Source organism: Pantherophis guttatus, chromosome 13 (genome assembly GCF_059756535.1).
Source record: "Pantherophis guttatus breed Tessera chromosome 13, ASM5975653v1, whole genome shotgun sequence".
Taxonomy (NCBI): Eukaryota; Metazoa; Chordata; class Lepidosauria; order Squamata; family Colubridae; genus Pantherophis; species Pantherophis guttatus.
This window is the reverse complement of record NC_142075.1, coordinates 22366932-22381770: the sequence shown is the minus strand read 5'-3', so window position 1 is coordinate 22381770 and position 14839 is coordinate 22366932. Positions and strand designations below refer to the sequence as shown.

Below are 14839 nucleotides of genomic sequence, written 5' to 3'. Positions count from 1 at the left end.
TAGTTCATTCCTGGCTATTACAGTTACATTATCTCTAGACCTCAGGCTCACTTCCAGCTCATAACTGTCAGCTCCGTGACCGTAAAACTGACATCAGCAAAACCTGGACATGGATAAGATCATTTCATTGGGTTTCCAGACTCACCACTGACTAAGTGAAGGTGTTTGGGTGTTCCATCAATCTTAATGTAAAAAAAAAACATAGAACACAAAAGGAACAAGGCCTTATCATTATCTAGGTGGACTATCTAGGAAGAAGAGTTGGAAGGACCTAGAGCAGTGTTTCTCAATCTTGGTAGCTTGAAGATGGGTGGACTTCAACTCCCAGAATCCCACAGCCACCGCAGCTGGCTGGGGGATTCTGGGAGTTGAAGTCCACCCATCTTCAAGCTACCAAGATTGAGAAACATTGACCTAGAGAGAGAGCAAGGAGAAAGTGGCTGTTAGATAAATCCTAAAGAGATTTCTAGGGATGCGGTGGCTCAGTGGCTAAGATGCTGAGCTTGTCGATCGAAAGGTCGGCAGTTCAGCGGTTCGAATCCCTAGTGCCGCGTAACGGGGTGAGCTCCCGTTATTTGTCCCAGCTTCTGCCAACCTAGCAGTTCGAAAGCATGTTTAAAAAAAATGCAAGTAGAAAAATAGGGACCAGGAATGGGATTTGGGGGGTTCTCCGAACTGCACAGAATCTTAGCTAGAGGTTCTCCCGAACCCCTGCGAAGCCCCAGCAGCCCCACCCCTGAAGTGAACTACTACTGGGTGCAACCGACCGGTATAATATCCAGGGTGGCTTCCCCTAAATGGCCTACATCCTCAATGCAAGTTTGGGAAATTTATTTGGCCTTTTTACACTCCTTTGGGTAAACCAAATCATCCAACTGGACCACTCAGATTGAAATCTGGGAGAACTGGAGAAAGAGGCAGGAGGAAAAGTGATTTTCTTTCCCAGGATAGAGCAGATTTGTGTGAATTCAGGAAAATTAAATAATTCCCTAAAAGAGTCACTTTGGAGAGATGGCTGGTGTGGAAATTTGATCAATTAAAAACGGTGTGTACAGGCATATCGGAAAGAAGCAAAAAGGCACAGGAAATTTTCAAAACACACAAAGCCTCTTCTTCTTTCAATGACACCGCTCATTGTTGCAATGCTTTTAGAGGGATAATTTGTATTTCCAATTGTTCAATGTGGCCTTGAGAGCCATTTTGGCGCAAGAGGCATCAGGCTAGAAAGCTCGCTGTGAGTTCTGGTCTCACACAAAGCCAGCTGGGTGACCTTGGGCCAGTCGCTCTCTCTCAGCCCTAGGAAGGCTGCAAGGGCAAAGCACTTCCCAAAAGCACTGGCTGAGAAAACTGCAGGAGCTTGTTCGGGCAATTGTCAGGAATCAAGAGTGGCAGGAAAGGAAAGGAGAGGAGAGGAGAGGAGAGGAGAGGAGAGGAGAGGAGAGGAGAGGAAAGGAAAGGAAAGGAAAGGAAAGGAAAGGAAAGGAAAGGAAAGGAAAGGAAAGGAAAGGAAAGGAAAGGAAAGGAAAGGAAAGGAAAGGAAAGGAAAGGAAAGATGGAGGGAGAGGGAAGGGTGGGAGGGAGGGAGGGAGGAAAGATGGAGGGAGAGGGAAGGGTGGGAGGGAGAGAGGAAAGGGAGGGAGGAAAAGAAAGAAAAGGAGGAAAGATGGAGGGAGAGGGAAGGGAGGGAGGAAAGGAAGGGAGGGAGGAACGGAAAGGAGAAGAGAGGGGAGGGGAGGGGAGGGAAGGGAAGGGAAAGGAAGGGAAGGGAAGGGAAGGAAAGGGAAAGGAAAGGAAAGGAAAGGAGAAAGGAAAGGAAAGGAAAGAAAGGAAAGGAAAGGAAAGGAAAGGAAAGGAAAGGAAAGGAAAGGAAAGGAAAGGAAAGGAAAGGAAAGGAAAGGAAAGGAAAGGAAAGGAAAGGAGGAAAGATGGAGGGAGAGGGAAGGAAGGAAGGAAAGGAAAGGAATGGAGAAAGAGAAAGAGAAAGAGAAAGAGAAGGAGAAGGAGAAGGAGAAGGAGAAGGAGAAGGAGAAGGAGAAGGAGAAGGAGAAGGAGACCCACTAAATTCACATTACATCTCATCTTGATTGCCTGTGCCTAAAAGCACAAATCCTGGCAGGCAGGAACATGGATCTGCTTCAGGTGCAGGAATCATCGTTGCAGCATGTTGAATTCTCAAGGAGCGTGGTCCCATCCGGCAGGCCTTCTGTGCTCCTGGCACATCGTGGGCAGCAGGATCCTCTTCCAACTGGGTTGAAGTTGTGAATTACAGGGGGATGCCTTGAGAAATCTGGGCAGCGTTTCAAATTATTTTTTTCCAAAGAATTCTTATGCTGATGGGCTCGGGTTTTTTTTTTTTTGCAGTCTTCCTATCACCATCTAGTGGACAATACTTATCTTAACAGCTGTCCTTCTCAACTCTTAGGGCAGAGATCTCCAATCTTGCCAAATTTAAAGACTTGTGGATTTCAACTCCCAGAATTCCCCAGCCAGAATTCTGGGAGTTGAAGTCCACAAGTCTTAAAGTAGATGGTAGTCAGAATTTTTACTACCGGTCCTCCGAACTACTCAAAATTTCCACTACTGGTTCTCCAGAACTGATCAGAACCTGCTGAAACCCACCTCTGATCTGGACGGGGATGGGTTGGAAGGATGAAATGATAAGTCTTTTACCTCTTGTAGGGTAGCTTTTCTTTTGACTTCTGCTGACTTCGGAGACCCGTCCATATCCCATCCTTCCATTGATTACTCCTTCTAGCCTAGTTCAAAGAAAGAAAGGAAAGGAAAGGAAAAGAGGGAAGTCCTTTGCATTTTGTAGCATTCTCCATCTCAGTATTGACGCAGAACTCTCATTGAATTCACCCTCCTAAAAACCGGTGGCCCATTTCTTGCACAACTCTGAGTGGAGAGATTTTCTAAAATTAGCCGATCGTACCTCTTGTGGCAGCGCACCCTTATTTCACTCACAAGGAGGAAGGTGCAAGCCCCTTAATTAAATAAATAAATACTCAACCGAGAATAGTTCGAGAGACAACTATCGTTTTTTTTGCTTGGCAGATTGTAATTTTTCTTCCCCTCAACACCGGCTCGCTATTCAGATACAAAATGCAGGGTTTGGCATATAGAATTTTACCTCTCGGACGGATTCTTTGTTTTTTGTTTTTGTTTTTCCTACAAAAGGAGAGAGAGAAACAAATAAATAAAGAACCTGGATTGCTTCCTACACACAGATTCACACACACACACACACACACACACACACACACACAATGAAGAGATTGTGTGCCGTAGCAATTTTGAAAGCGTCCCGCCCATTCAGCCTTGCTTCTGAAAAACCTTGTGGGTTTGTCACAAAACACTTGATTGCTGGATGATGTACAGCTAATTCCACAAGCCAAACAGAGCTTTTGAAGTGCTAATTAACAGCCCCAGTGAAAGACGCTCATTAGTTCTTGTTATAGCGAACTCATTAGCAAAACCTCAATTGTTGGCGCTAATTAGAACCTTAAGCCAAGCAGAATAGGATGGCCAAACCGAAACAGGCAGGCAGGGTTGAGTAGTGACAGACAGGCAGACAGATAGAAAGATGGTTCAGCATTTCAATTCCTTTCTTTCTTCATTCGCCGAATCCATATGGACCGCCATGTTGAACGGTTCAAATCTTGAGCAACTACAGGGCGTCCTGGACTTACGACAATTCATACAGTGACCCCTTCCTTCCTTCCTTCCTTCCTTCCTTCCTTCCTTCCTTCCTTCCTTCCTTCCTTCCTTCCCTCCCTCCCTCCCTCCCTCCCTCCCTCCCCAACATCGGAGTTTTTAAAGAAAAGATTGGAAAACTATTTGTCTGAAATGCTATAAAGCAGTGTTGGCGAACCTTTTTGGCACCGAGTGCCGAAACGGGAGCACGCATGCAAAAGCAGCCATCCGGTGCGCATGAATACACCGGGAAGATGATCTTCCACTTTCTGGCATGCACATGCGCTCCGGACACCTGGTCTTCCAGTTTCTGGCAGTCCCACACACGTGAAAACCAGCTGGCTGGCATGCTGGAACACGGAAGAGCAACAGGCAATGGCTCACGTGCCCGGAGAGACAGCTCTGTGTGCCACTTCTGGCACGCGTGACATAGGTTCACCATCGGCTATAGGGTTTCCTGCTTGAGCAGGGGGTTGGACTAGAAGACCTCCAAGGTCCCTTCCAGCTCAGTTATTCTGCTGTTTTAATAATGCTGGGGAACCCTTTACCCAGAGACAAAGAAGAACATGACGTCAACTGAAAAAGCCAGCTGGGGTTGTGTGTTTGTCTATGCATTGCATGCATGTGTGTTTGTGTGTGTCCTTTCAGCTCTTCTTTGCATCTGAGATTGAAAAGACGGTCTGCTGTTTTGTGATTCTGGAGAAGATGGGACATTTTCATTATTATTATTATTATTATTATTATTATTATTATTATTATTATTATTATATTAGTTTTAAAAGTAAAACAATGGACATTGCTCAACGTCTCTGGTTTCTAACATTTACGTCAAAATCAAGTTAATAAGTGATCTATTCCTTGCTCTATATACAAATTTACATATCTCCTACTTCATTATATATCAAGTATACAGTATTATACTTCCTAACCAACTATGCATGTATTTAATAAACCAAGATTACATTCACAAGTTCAATATATCTTGATATATTAATACACATTGATATATACATTTCCAGACATTCCTTATCCCTTGTGTCAAGTTAATAAGTAATCTATTCCTTGCTCTATATACAAATTTACATATCTCCTACTTCATTATATATCAAGTATACAGTATTTTACTTCCTAACCAACTATGCATGTATTTAATAAACCAATATTACATTCACAAGTTCAATATACCTTGATATATTAATACACATTGATATATACATTTCCAGACATTCCTTATCCCTTGTGTCAAGTTAATAAATAATCTATTCCTTGCGCTATATACAAATTTACATATCTCCTACTTCATTATATATCAAGTATACAGTATTTTACTTCCTAACCAACTATGCATGTATTTAATAAACCAATATTACATTCACAAGTTCAATATACCTTGATATATTAATACACATTGATATATACATTTCCAGACATTTATATATTTATTTTGAATTTGTATACCGCCCTTCTCCCTGAGGACTCAGGGCGGTGAACAGCCAAATAAAAACATCAAATACAAATATTAAAATACAGTTAAAATATATATATATAGATTTGGCCCCATTAATTAAAACGATAAATAAAACAATTAAAAACACTTAAAAAGAATTAGGCCAGCCCAGCTTGTTGGAAAAAGAAGGTTTTAAGGGCAAATTTACATATCTCCTGCTTCATTATATATCAAGTATACAGTATTTTACTTCCTAACCAACTACGCATGTATTTAATAAACCAATATTACATTCACAAGTCCAATATACCTTGATATATTAATACACATTGATATATACATTTCCAGACATTCCTTATCTCTTGTATTTGGCATTCTTCCTCTTACCAATTATAAAATTTATTCCAGACTTCATAGTATGTTGATTCACTTTGAGTTCTAAAGTGAGTCTGTCCAGGAGATGGGACATTTTCTGAGCTTCTCTTGGGTGCCTTTGAACATGTATGATCAATTAAAGAGGGCGGGTGGGAAGTTCCTGGGTCACTTGAAGACTTGCCCTGCTTGCAAAACGCAAACGCTCTGAAATCCTGAATACGCAGAGTAGCGTGATTTCAATTTTCTAGCTTGCTCCTTATCTCTGAAAAACAGGCTGACACCGAACTGGTTAAATGCTTGTCTGTTCAGAGAGTTACGTGTGTAATCTGTCAGCTTTTATTGTCTTGCTCGATATCCTATCGGCGTTTGGCAGCTGGGACTATACCTTGATGGCGATGACCATCTCTTTGGCCTGCTAAAAATCACCCCTTTTGAATGGGGAAGCCAGTCACGGAGAGGAGCTGGCGCATCTCTATTAAACCAGCTTCCGAGGAGATGAAATGCTTTTCGTTACAATCCAATTAACTCTCAAATTGAATAGCAATGGGAAAATATATGGCGACATTCCCAAGCATGTATGTATAAATATATATATATCTCCTACCTCTTTGTTCATCTAGAAGACCATTTGTAAATAGCTGGTGAGTTCACTTCTAGTTTAATCAGATAAAGAACGATTAATTGCAGTTGACATTTACCTGGGCGTATGGAGAGAAGCAGATGAGATGGGTAATTCACAAAGAAGGCATGTCCAGACAAGGAAAGAGGAATTGATTTAATGTACAGAAATGTACCCTTCCGGGACCCAGCAGCTGCTCAATCTCAGATCCTCAAGGTTGAGGTTTCTCTCACCGATGACCAAGTTTGGAATCCAACCCATGAAATGTGTGTTTTCAGTGTGGACGTTTGAGTCATTCTTTGGAATTAAGGAGATTTCACAAAATTCCTATGTGGGTAAAAATCCCACAAATGCCATTCAGCCTCATCCTGTGAGTAAGTTGGACCGCAGCAGATGTCGTAGTGTGTTGTGAGGCAGCTGCTTGCAGTCAACTAGTAACCTTCTCCTCCAACACTTGGCCAACATTCCTGGATTACTGGTCATCCTCTGACTTTATGAAGTAGTTTTGAGCTTGTCCCCATTTAAATACTTCTCCCAAATATTTTGCACTTTTACAAATGTTAGATTCCTTCATGTTATGAGATCTCCCTGTTGGGGCACGAATTGTGCAGTTTTGGCTGTTTAGACTCTGCATGTTGGAAAGGAAGGGAAAGCTAACTAAGTTCTTAATAAGAATCTCAATTTTGAACCCTTAAATTCTTCTCCAGATCTCCTAACTTATACGATAAAAAATATATCGCTTAAATTTTATAGAAGATGGAAAATAGAATAGTTATACAGCGTTCCAATATCTCAAGGGTTGCCACAAAGAAGAGAGGGAGTGGTCAAGCTATTCTCCAAATCACCTGAGGGCAGGACAAGAAGCAATGGATGGATACGAATTAAGGAGAGAAGCAACCTGGAACGAAGGAGAAATTTCCTGACAGTGAGAACAATTAACCAGTGGAACTGCTTGCCTCCAGAAGTTGTGGGTGCTTCATCCCTGGAGGTTTTCAGGAAGAGTTTGTTCTCGTTACATGCTACCTGTATTGACAGCAGCGAGAATTGTATCTGCACAATATCGGAAAAATGAGAACACCCCACCAGATGAAAATATAATCCGGAAAATATTGGACTGTGCAGAGATGGATAGACTGACATTGAAAATAAAAGATAAAGGAGATAGAGAGTATTAAAACATGGAATAGGTTTTAGATATATTTTGAGATATATTTTATCTTAGATATAAGAGGTAGAATTAGAGGAAGAAAGATTATTGTTACGTGTATGCAAATGATGAATGTTATTTATGACTATAAGCATGCTAGTATAATGGACATGATCATCAGTAAACTAATATAATTATAAATATTGCTATAATTAAGGTAAAAGTAAAGGTTCCCCTCGCACATATGTGCTAGTTGTTCCCGACTCTAGGGGGCGGTGCTCATCTCCGTTTCAAAGCCGAAGAGCCAGCGTTGTCCGAAGACGTCTCCATGGTCATGTGGCCGGCATGACTCAACGCCAAAGGCGCACGGAACACTGTTCCCTTCCCACCAAAGGTGGTCCCTATTTTTCCACTTGCATTTTTTTACATGCTTTCAAACTGCTAGGTTGGCAGAAGCTGGGACAAGTCACGGGAGCTCTCCCCGTTAGGCAGCACTAGGGATTCGAACCACTGAACTGCCGACCTTTCGGTCGACAAGCTCAACATCTTAGCCACTGAGCCACCACGTCCCTATATATATATGTCCTTATGCATGAGGTTAATTCCTAAATATTCCCATTTCCGAAACATTCCCATTGCGGTGCACATGCCAGGTCCATCCTTTGCTCTAAGTTAAAAGATTTGTCCTGGCCTAATGACTCAAGAAAGGCCACCGGGTCAATTTCTAATCATCAACTCTCATTCCCAAGCAATTATGGTCCTGTCTCCAAGGAGAAGCTTGATATGGTGCTTGTAATTAAAAGCCACGAAAGCATAAGATTTACACAGGCAAGGCCGACCACTGAAGGCCACTTGCTTGAAAGATTGATTAATGTACCAGGATGTGCTTCAGCATTGCTTATTGTGCTCCTCCGGCTTCAAGACCCAAATCACCACCTGCCATTCTTTGGTTTGTAAGCATTTGAGAAGTCACTAATCATGGTCACGTTGGGAGGGGCCATTCCCTCTGGCAGGAAACCCATCGTTCTTCTCCGCTGCCCTAGACGGCAAGGATAGTAAGGTTTAGATCCTGTTGTGACCCAGGCCCAAGTAAGTAGTAGGAAAATCAGTCAGTGAAAAAACAAACTTTATTCAAACAGCTGAGAATGACTTCATTCCCAGCGTCGTTCAACTCAATTAAAGCAAATTCCTTCCAACACAAATTCCTCAGTCCTATCGCAAACCTTGGTCCAATTAGGCCAACTGCCAAAGGCCTTTCTTGGCAAACGTTCAGAAGTCACAGATACAAAAATAAATACAAGACGTAAACAAAGAAGAAGACGAAGCTACCAACGTTGTTTTCCGGCCAAGCCCAAACGCCGTTGCTGGTCTGTTTTAAACCTTATGGGAGGGGCCAATCATCTCTTGGCCCTACTCCCGAGTTGTCCTCTTTGCTTGCGCTGCTCTTGCCTTCTGGCAGCTCTTCTCATGCGTGCATTAGGAACAGGCTCCTCCTGTTCCTCTGCCTCTCTACTGTCAGCCTCTGGAGGCTCCAGAGTCCGCACATCACTCCCCAATGGCGCTGGTCCCATCTCTGCCTCCGACGCAGAGCCCTCATCCGGGCCTTCCCCAGCCTCCAGGACTGGCCCATGTTCTTCCTCAGCCTCATCGCTGTCCGACTCCGCTGCCAGCTCCACAGGTTGCTGCCGGACCACAACAGATTGATGATGGCGAACCTATGGCACGCGTGCCAGAGATGGCACGCAGAGCCGTCTCTGTGGGCACACACACCATTGCCAGCTCCTCTTCTGGTTTCCAGTGCATGCATGTGCACCGGCCAGCTAATCTTCGTGCATGCCAGAGCCCCGGAAACCTGAAGATCAACTGAATCAATGCGAATGCTAGAATCCAGAAGGCCAGATGGCTGGCACACACATGCGCACAGCAGGTTTGGGTTCTACTTACTACTTTACTACTGGTTCGCAACGGGGCCGCACGCACATGCGCAGAAGCTTCCTGATGATGTCGGGGCCTCCGTTTTTCAACTCCCAAATGTTCTTTTTCAGCCACCGGGAGATAAATAAAAGTTCCAGGGGTTGAAAACTCATCTTCAGCTGACAGCGAAAGAGCCCCCCAAAGCCATTTGCAAAACAAACAAGCCAGCCAACCAACATACCAGCAACAAACCAAGATAGGATGGGAGGGAGCTGAGCTGGAAAAAGATCAGTTTTTCTTCCAATCCCATATGAAAGGTTTTGCGCGAAAGGCAAAGGAAAACGGGGCTTTCGAAAGTCACCGGATCGTACCCAGAGTGAAGATAAACCACAGGCTGGCGTGAAAATGAAACGCTTTTTAATCCTGGGCAATAACCATCAAGGAGTGACTTTGGTTTGATTTTTGGCGGCTTTGCCGATCTCATCAAATTGAGTTCGGTTTTATCGCCTGGTTCCTTCAGACACGGGGTGGGTCAGTTCTTTTCTTTTGTGGCTAATATAGATGTGTGGGTTCCCCACCAATTAAAAACAGCCTGAGCTTCGTCTTTCCTAGACAAAGATACCTAGAGAATCTTGGATTCTCTCTTAGTAGGATGTTAGTTATAAAACTTTCTTTCTTTCTTTCTTTCTTTCTTTCTTTCTTTCTTTCTTTCTTCCTTCCTTCCTTCCTTCCTTCCTTCCTTCCTTCCTTCCTTCCTTCCTTCCTTCCTTCCTTCCTCTCCTAGACAAAGATACCCAGAGAATCTTGGATTCTCTCTTAGTAGGATGTTAGTTATAAAACTTTCTTTCTTCCTTCCTTCCTTCCTTCCTTTCTTTCTTTCTTTCTTTCTTTCTTTCTTTCTTTCTTTCCTTCCTTCCTTCCTTCCTTCCTTCCTTCCTTCCTCTCCTAGACAAAGATACCCAGAGAATCTTGGATTCTCTCTTAGTAAGATGTTAGTTATAAAACTTTCTTTCTTTCTTTCTTTCTTTCTTTCTTCCTTCCTTCCTTCCTTCCTTCCTTCCTTCCTTCCTTCCTTCCTCTCCTAGACAAAGATACCCAGAGAATCTTGGATTCTCTCTTAGTAGGATGTTAGTTATAAAACTTACTTACTTTCTTTCTTTCTTTCTTTCTTCCTTCCTTCCTTCCTTCCTTCCTTCCTTCCTTCCTTCCTTCCTCTCCTAGACAAAGATACCCAGAGAATCTTGGATTCTCTCTTAGTAGGATGTTAGTTATAAAACTTTCTTTCTTTCTTTCTTTCTTTCTTTCTTTCTTTCTTTCTTTCTTTCTTTCTTCCTTCCTTCCTTCCTTCCTTCCTTCCTTCCTTCCTTCCTTCCTTCCTTCCTTCTTTCTCTCGGACATTGAGATGACCCAAGCTTTGGAAAGAACATTGTCCTTGGAAGAGAATGACAGGAAATCTGTTTTCTATTTTTAAAGGATTCCTACATTGAACCTGATCGTGTCTCTTCCTACTTTGACCTGACAGACGTGAGTATGACCCATAACATTTAGCTTTCTGTCTTAAGTAAGTTTTTTAAAAAACCTGAGATCCATCCCACAGTTTTCCTCCAAGATTGTATCTCTTGACTTGTCTTCTCCGGTGCTTTTCGATCAGGGAATTGCTGCAGCCGCTGACTTACTACAATTTCTTCTTTGTGACTCCCATCCATGGGGATGTTAACTCTGTTTTCAAATTGGGCAACGGGACATTTGAAGAGAAGATGGATAGATAGATAGATAGATAGATAGATAGATAGATAGATAGATAGATAGATAGATAGATTACTATCTGCTTACAACCCAGTTGCTAAGAGAAGCCCAGGCTCTGATAGCAACCGCCATTACTGGAATGCACAGAGAGGAGGAGGAGAAGGCAGATCTTTAAAAGCAGATCCAAGCTTCCAGATCATTCTGTTAGATCCTTTCTCCCTCCCTCCCTCACTGTCTACCAGGTAGCTCATGATCCCCGTCCTTAAGTTTTAAGCACTGAGAGACCTTTCCTTGATATATAAGTCATCCTACTACCTCGAATGAGTCCATGTCAAAGTGCACTCGGGCATTTCTGTTTGTGGAAATGCAGACACACCTGCTTGCTTTGTTCTTCTGGAGCTCGTGCGGTTCCTTGGGTGTTGTCATTTGGAAGTGACAGGCACCTGGCAACCAGGAGAGAAGCCGTGTAATCCACTCCTGCAAAGGCAGGAGAAAGCTGGAAGAAGTGTTCAGAAGATTTCGGTAGACTTTCATCTGGGTAGAAATTAGCTGGAGGCAGATCTGGGCTGCTTAGATTCTGCAAATGGCACTGTACTACCGGCCCTTCTCCTCAACGGTGAGTAACCAAGGATTCCTCAGCTCTCAACTGGCACAGAGATATTCCCCCCCCCCCGCCCCATATGCAGTAGAAGGCAGACCTGTTCACACAAAGAATTCTATTGAATGATATGGAATCACACAACTGAAGGGCCAGGGGTTTTTTCCTTCCTTCCTTCCTTCCTTCCTTCCTTATTTATTTATTTTAGAAAATTTATATTGCCGCAACTTGTACATGGTGACTCAAGACGGCCTACATGGATATAAAACACCTTCCTTCCTCCTTCCTTCCTTCCTTCCTCTCTCCCTCCCTCTCATTTCCTTCCTTCCTTATTTTCTTCCTCCCTTCCTCTCTCCATCTTGCTTCATTCATTCTTCTCTCTCTCCCTCTCTCCTTCCTTCCTTCCTCCCTTCCTCCCTCCCTCTCATTTCCACCCTCCCTTTATTTTCTTCCTCCCTTCCTCTCTCCATCTTGCTTCATTCATTCTTCTCTCTCCTTCCTTCCTTCCTTCCTTATTTATTTATTTTAGAAAATTTATATTGCCGCAACTCGTACATGGTGACTCAAGACGGCCTACACGGATATAAAACACCTTCCTTCCTCTCTTCCTTCCTCCTTCCTTCCTTCCTTCCTTCCTCTCTCCCTCCCTCTCATTCCCTTCCTTCCTTTATTTTCTTCCTCCCTTCCTCTCTCCATTTTGCTTCATTCATTCTTCTCTTTCCTTCCTTCCTTCCTTATTTATTTATTTTAGAAAATTTATATTGCCGCAACTCGTACATGGTGACTCAAGGCAGCCTACACGGATATAAAACTCCTTCCTTCCTCTCTTCCTTCCTCCTTCCTTCCTTCCTTCCTTCCTTCCTTCCTTCCTTCCTTCCTCTCTCCCTCCCTCTCATTTCCTCCCTCCCTTTATTTTCTTCCTCCCTTCCTCTCTCCATCTTGCTTCATTCATTCTTCTCTCTCCTTCCTCCCTCCCTCCCTTTCTTCTTTTGAAAGTAAACAGCCTCTCTTAATTTCTACGTTTGCTTCTTGTTTCACAGATGCATAACAATCGGTTTCCATTACCTGATGCTGTAGCCAAGATCCTGCCTGGGAAAGACAGCAGGTATGTAGGTCCCGTTTTAACCTGTGGGCTCTGCAGAACAGTAGTAGATAGACTGGATTCTATAGATGGCAATAGTTGTAGTCCAGTAGCCTGGTCTGCATTTACATTGCACAAAACTATTCCAGGTGCAGAATATACCAGGCATACATGGCAAAAATTGCTTGCCAAAAACGTACGCTAGGGAATGCAACATTAATTAATTGATTGATTGATTGATTGATTGATTGATTGATTGATTAAAGTGTGCATATTAGCAGGAATGGTATAGAAATACGGATCTTTATGCAGCATTTTCTTCCTCCTTCTGTTTTGCAAGCTGCTAAAGAAACAGATCAAAATAAACATATGATCGGGGGGGGGGGGATTAAACTAAAGCAGAATGTGGAAAATATGCCCATCTTTTCTATCTGATATATTTTTTTGCTAATTTCTGCAGGCCAGTCATTGAAGAGATCCAAGATATGGTAAGGCAATTAGAAATAATAATTCATTCAATAATGTGTTATTTAAAAATGCTGCAACATTTTCCGCGTCCTTCCATCCTTTCAGGTTTTTTTTTTTTCTTATTTGCTTTGGAGATGTTGATCAGCATAACAAATGGGCTTCTGTTGATTTTACAATCCATCAGAAATGTCTGCCCCTTTTTTCACGGCTGCCACGAGCCACCTACAAAACGCTTTTCAGAAAGGAGGAGGAGAAAAGCGAAATGCTTGACAAATCCTTTTCCGTCTGACTTGAAGGAGCTGCCGAGCTGATTAATAGCACGGTACTAATCCTGCTGGGTGTCTCGCCCTCGGAATTTGTAAAACTATCACAGAATCACTTGAAAGGTTACTTTATATATATCTATTTAAAAAGAACATTGGAATAAGATGTGAAATATTGCCCTCTGCAGCAAGAAAGCAACTTAGCAGAAGGGATCCAGCAGGTTCCTAAAAAGCATAGAATAAGAGAGGGGGAAGGGGCCTTGGAGGTCTTCTAGTCCAACCCCCTGCTCAGGTAGGAGACCCTATACCAGTGTTGGCGAACCTTTTGGGCACCGAGTGCCCAAACGGGAGTGCGCGCGTGGGCAGGAGCGCCCAAAATTGGAAGAGCAGCTTCCCGGCGCGCACACACGGGAGAGCCAGAAACTGGAAGAGCAGTTCCCCAGTGTGCATGTGTGCACTGGGAAACTGGTCTTCCGGTTTCTGGTGCATATGCTCACACAAAGACCAGCTGGCTGGCGTGCAGGCGCCCACCGGAAACCAGAAGCTCAGCTTCCCAGCGCGCGCATGTGCTCTAGGGAGCTGCTCTTCTGGTTTCCAGTGCTCCTGCGCATGCGAAGACCAGCTGGCTGGTGCAGCCGGAACCCAGAAGAGCAATGGGCAACAGCTGGCGTGCCCGGAGAGATGGCTCTGTGTGCCGCTTTCGGCACGCATGCCGTAGGTTCGCCACCACGGCCCTATACCATTTCAAAGCAATTGTTGTCCAGTCCCTAAAAGACTGTTGGAAACACAAAAAAGAAAAAGATTTGAAAGCTAATTTGACTCCCTTCAGTAGAAATGCTGTGAAGGAAGGAAGGAAAGAAGGAAGGAAGGAAGGAAGGAAGGAAGGAAGGAAGGAAGGAAGGAAGGAAGGAAGGAAGAAAGAAAGAAAGAAAGAAAGAAAGAAAGAAAGAAAGAAAGAAAGAAAGAAAGAAAGGAGAAAGGAGGGAGGGAGGAAGGAAAAGCCAAAAGAGAAGAGAAAAATTCGACCGAACCACTGTTAGCTGGAGTATATATGATCAGCTATTTTTATTGTCAGGACTGTCCACAAAGTGTGGTCAAATCAAATCAAAACCACAACTGTGAAATCAGAGCTGTTGAATAAGAATAGAATAGAATAGAATAGAATAGAATAGAATAGAATAGAATAGAATAGAATAGAATAGAATAGAATAGAAAATACGGAGTGGAGTGGAGTGGAGTGGAGTGGAGTGGAGTGGAATGGAATGGAATAGAATAGAATAGAATAGAATAGAATAGAATAGAATAGAATAGAATAGAATAGAAAATACGGAGTGGAGTGGAGTGGAGTGGAGTGGAGTGGAGTGGAGTGGAATGGAATGGAATAAAATAGAATAGAATAGAATAGAATAGAATAGAATAGAATAGAATAGAATAGAATAGAATAGAAAATACGGAGTGGAGTGGAGTGGAGTGGAGTGGAGTGGAATA

General features: G+C 43.2%; 1 protein-coding gene across 1 annotated transcript in view; it reads left to right on the top strand.

Annotated features, from left to right (window-relative positions):
* The window catches only part of CCDC33 (coiled-coil domain containing 33), a 101083-nt gene that overhangs the window by 77099 nt on the left and 9145 nt on the right, over positions 1-14839 (top strand). Inside the window, exons 14-16 of the mRNA XM_087878108.1 lie at positions 10669-10719; positions 12580-12644; positions 13081-13108. Coding sequence (XP_087734234.1) covers positions 10669-10719; positions 12580-12644; positions 13081-13108 — 144 coding nt within the window. The remainder of the gene's footprint in view (positions 1-10668; positions 10720-12579; positions 12645-13080; positions 13109-14839) is intronic.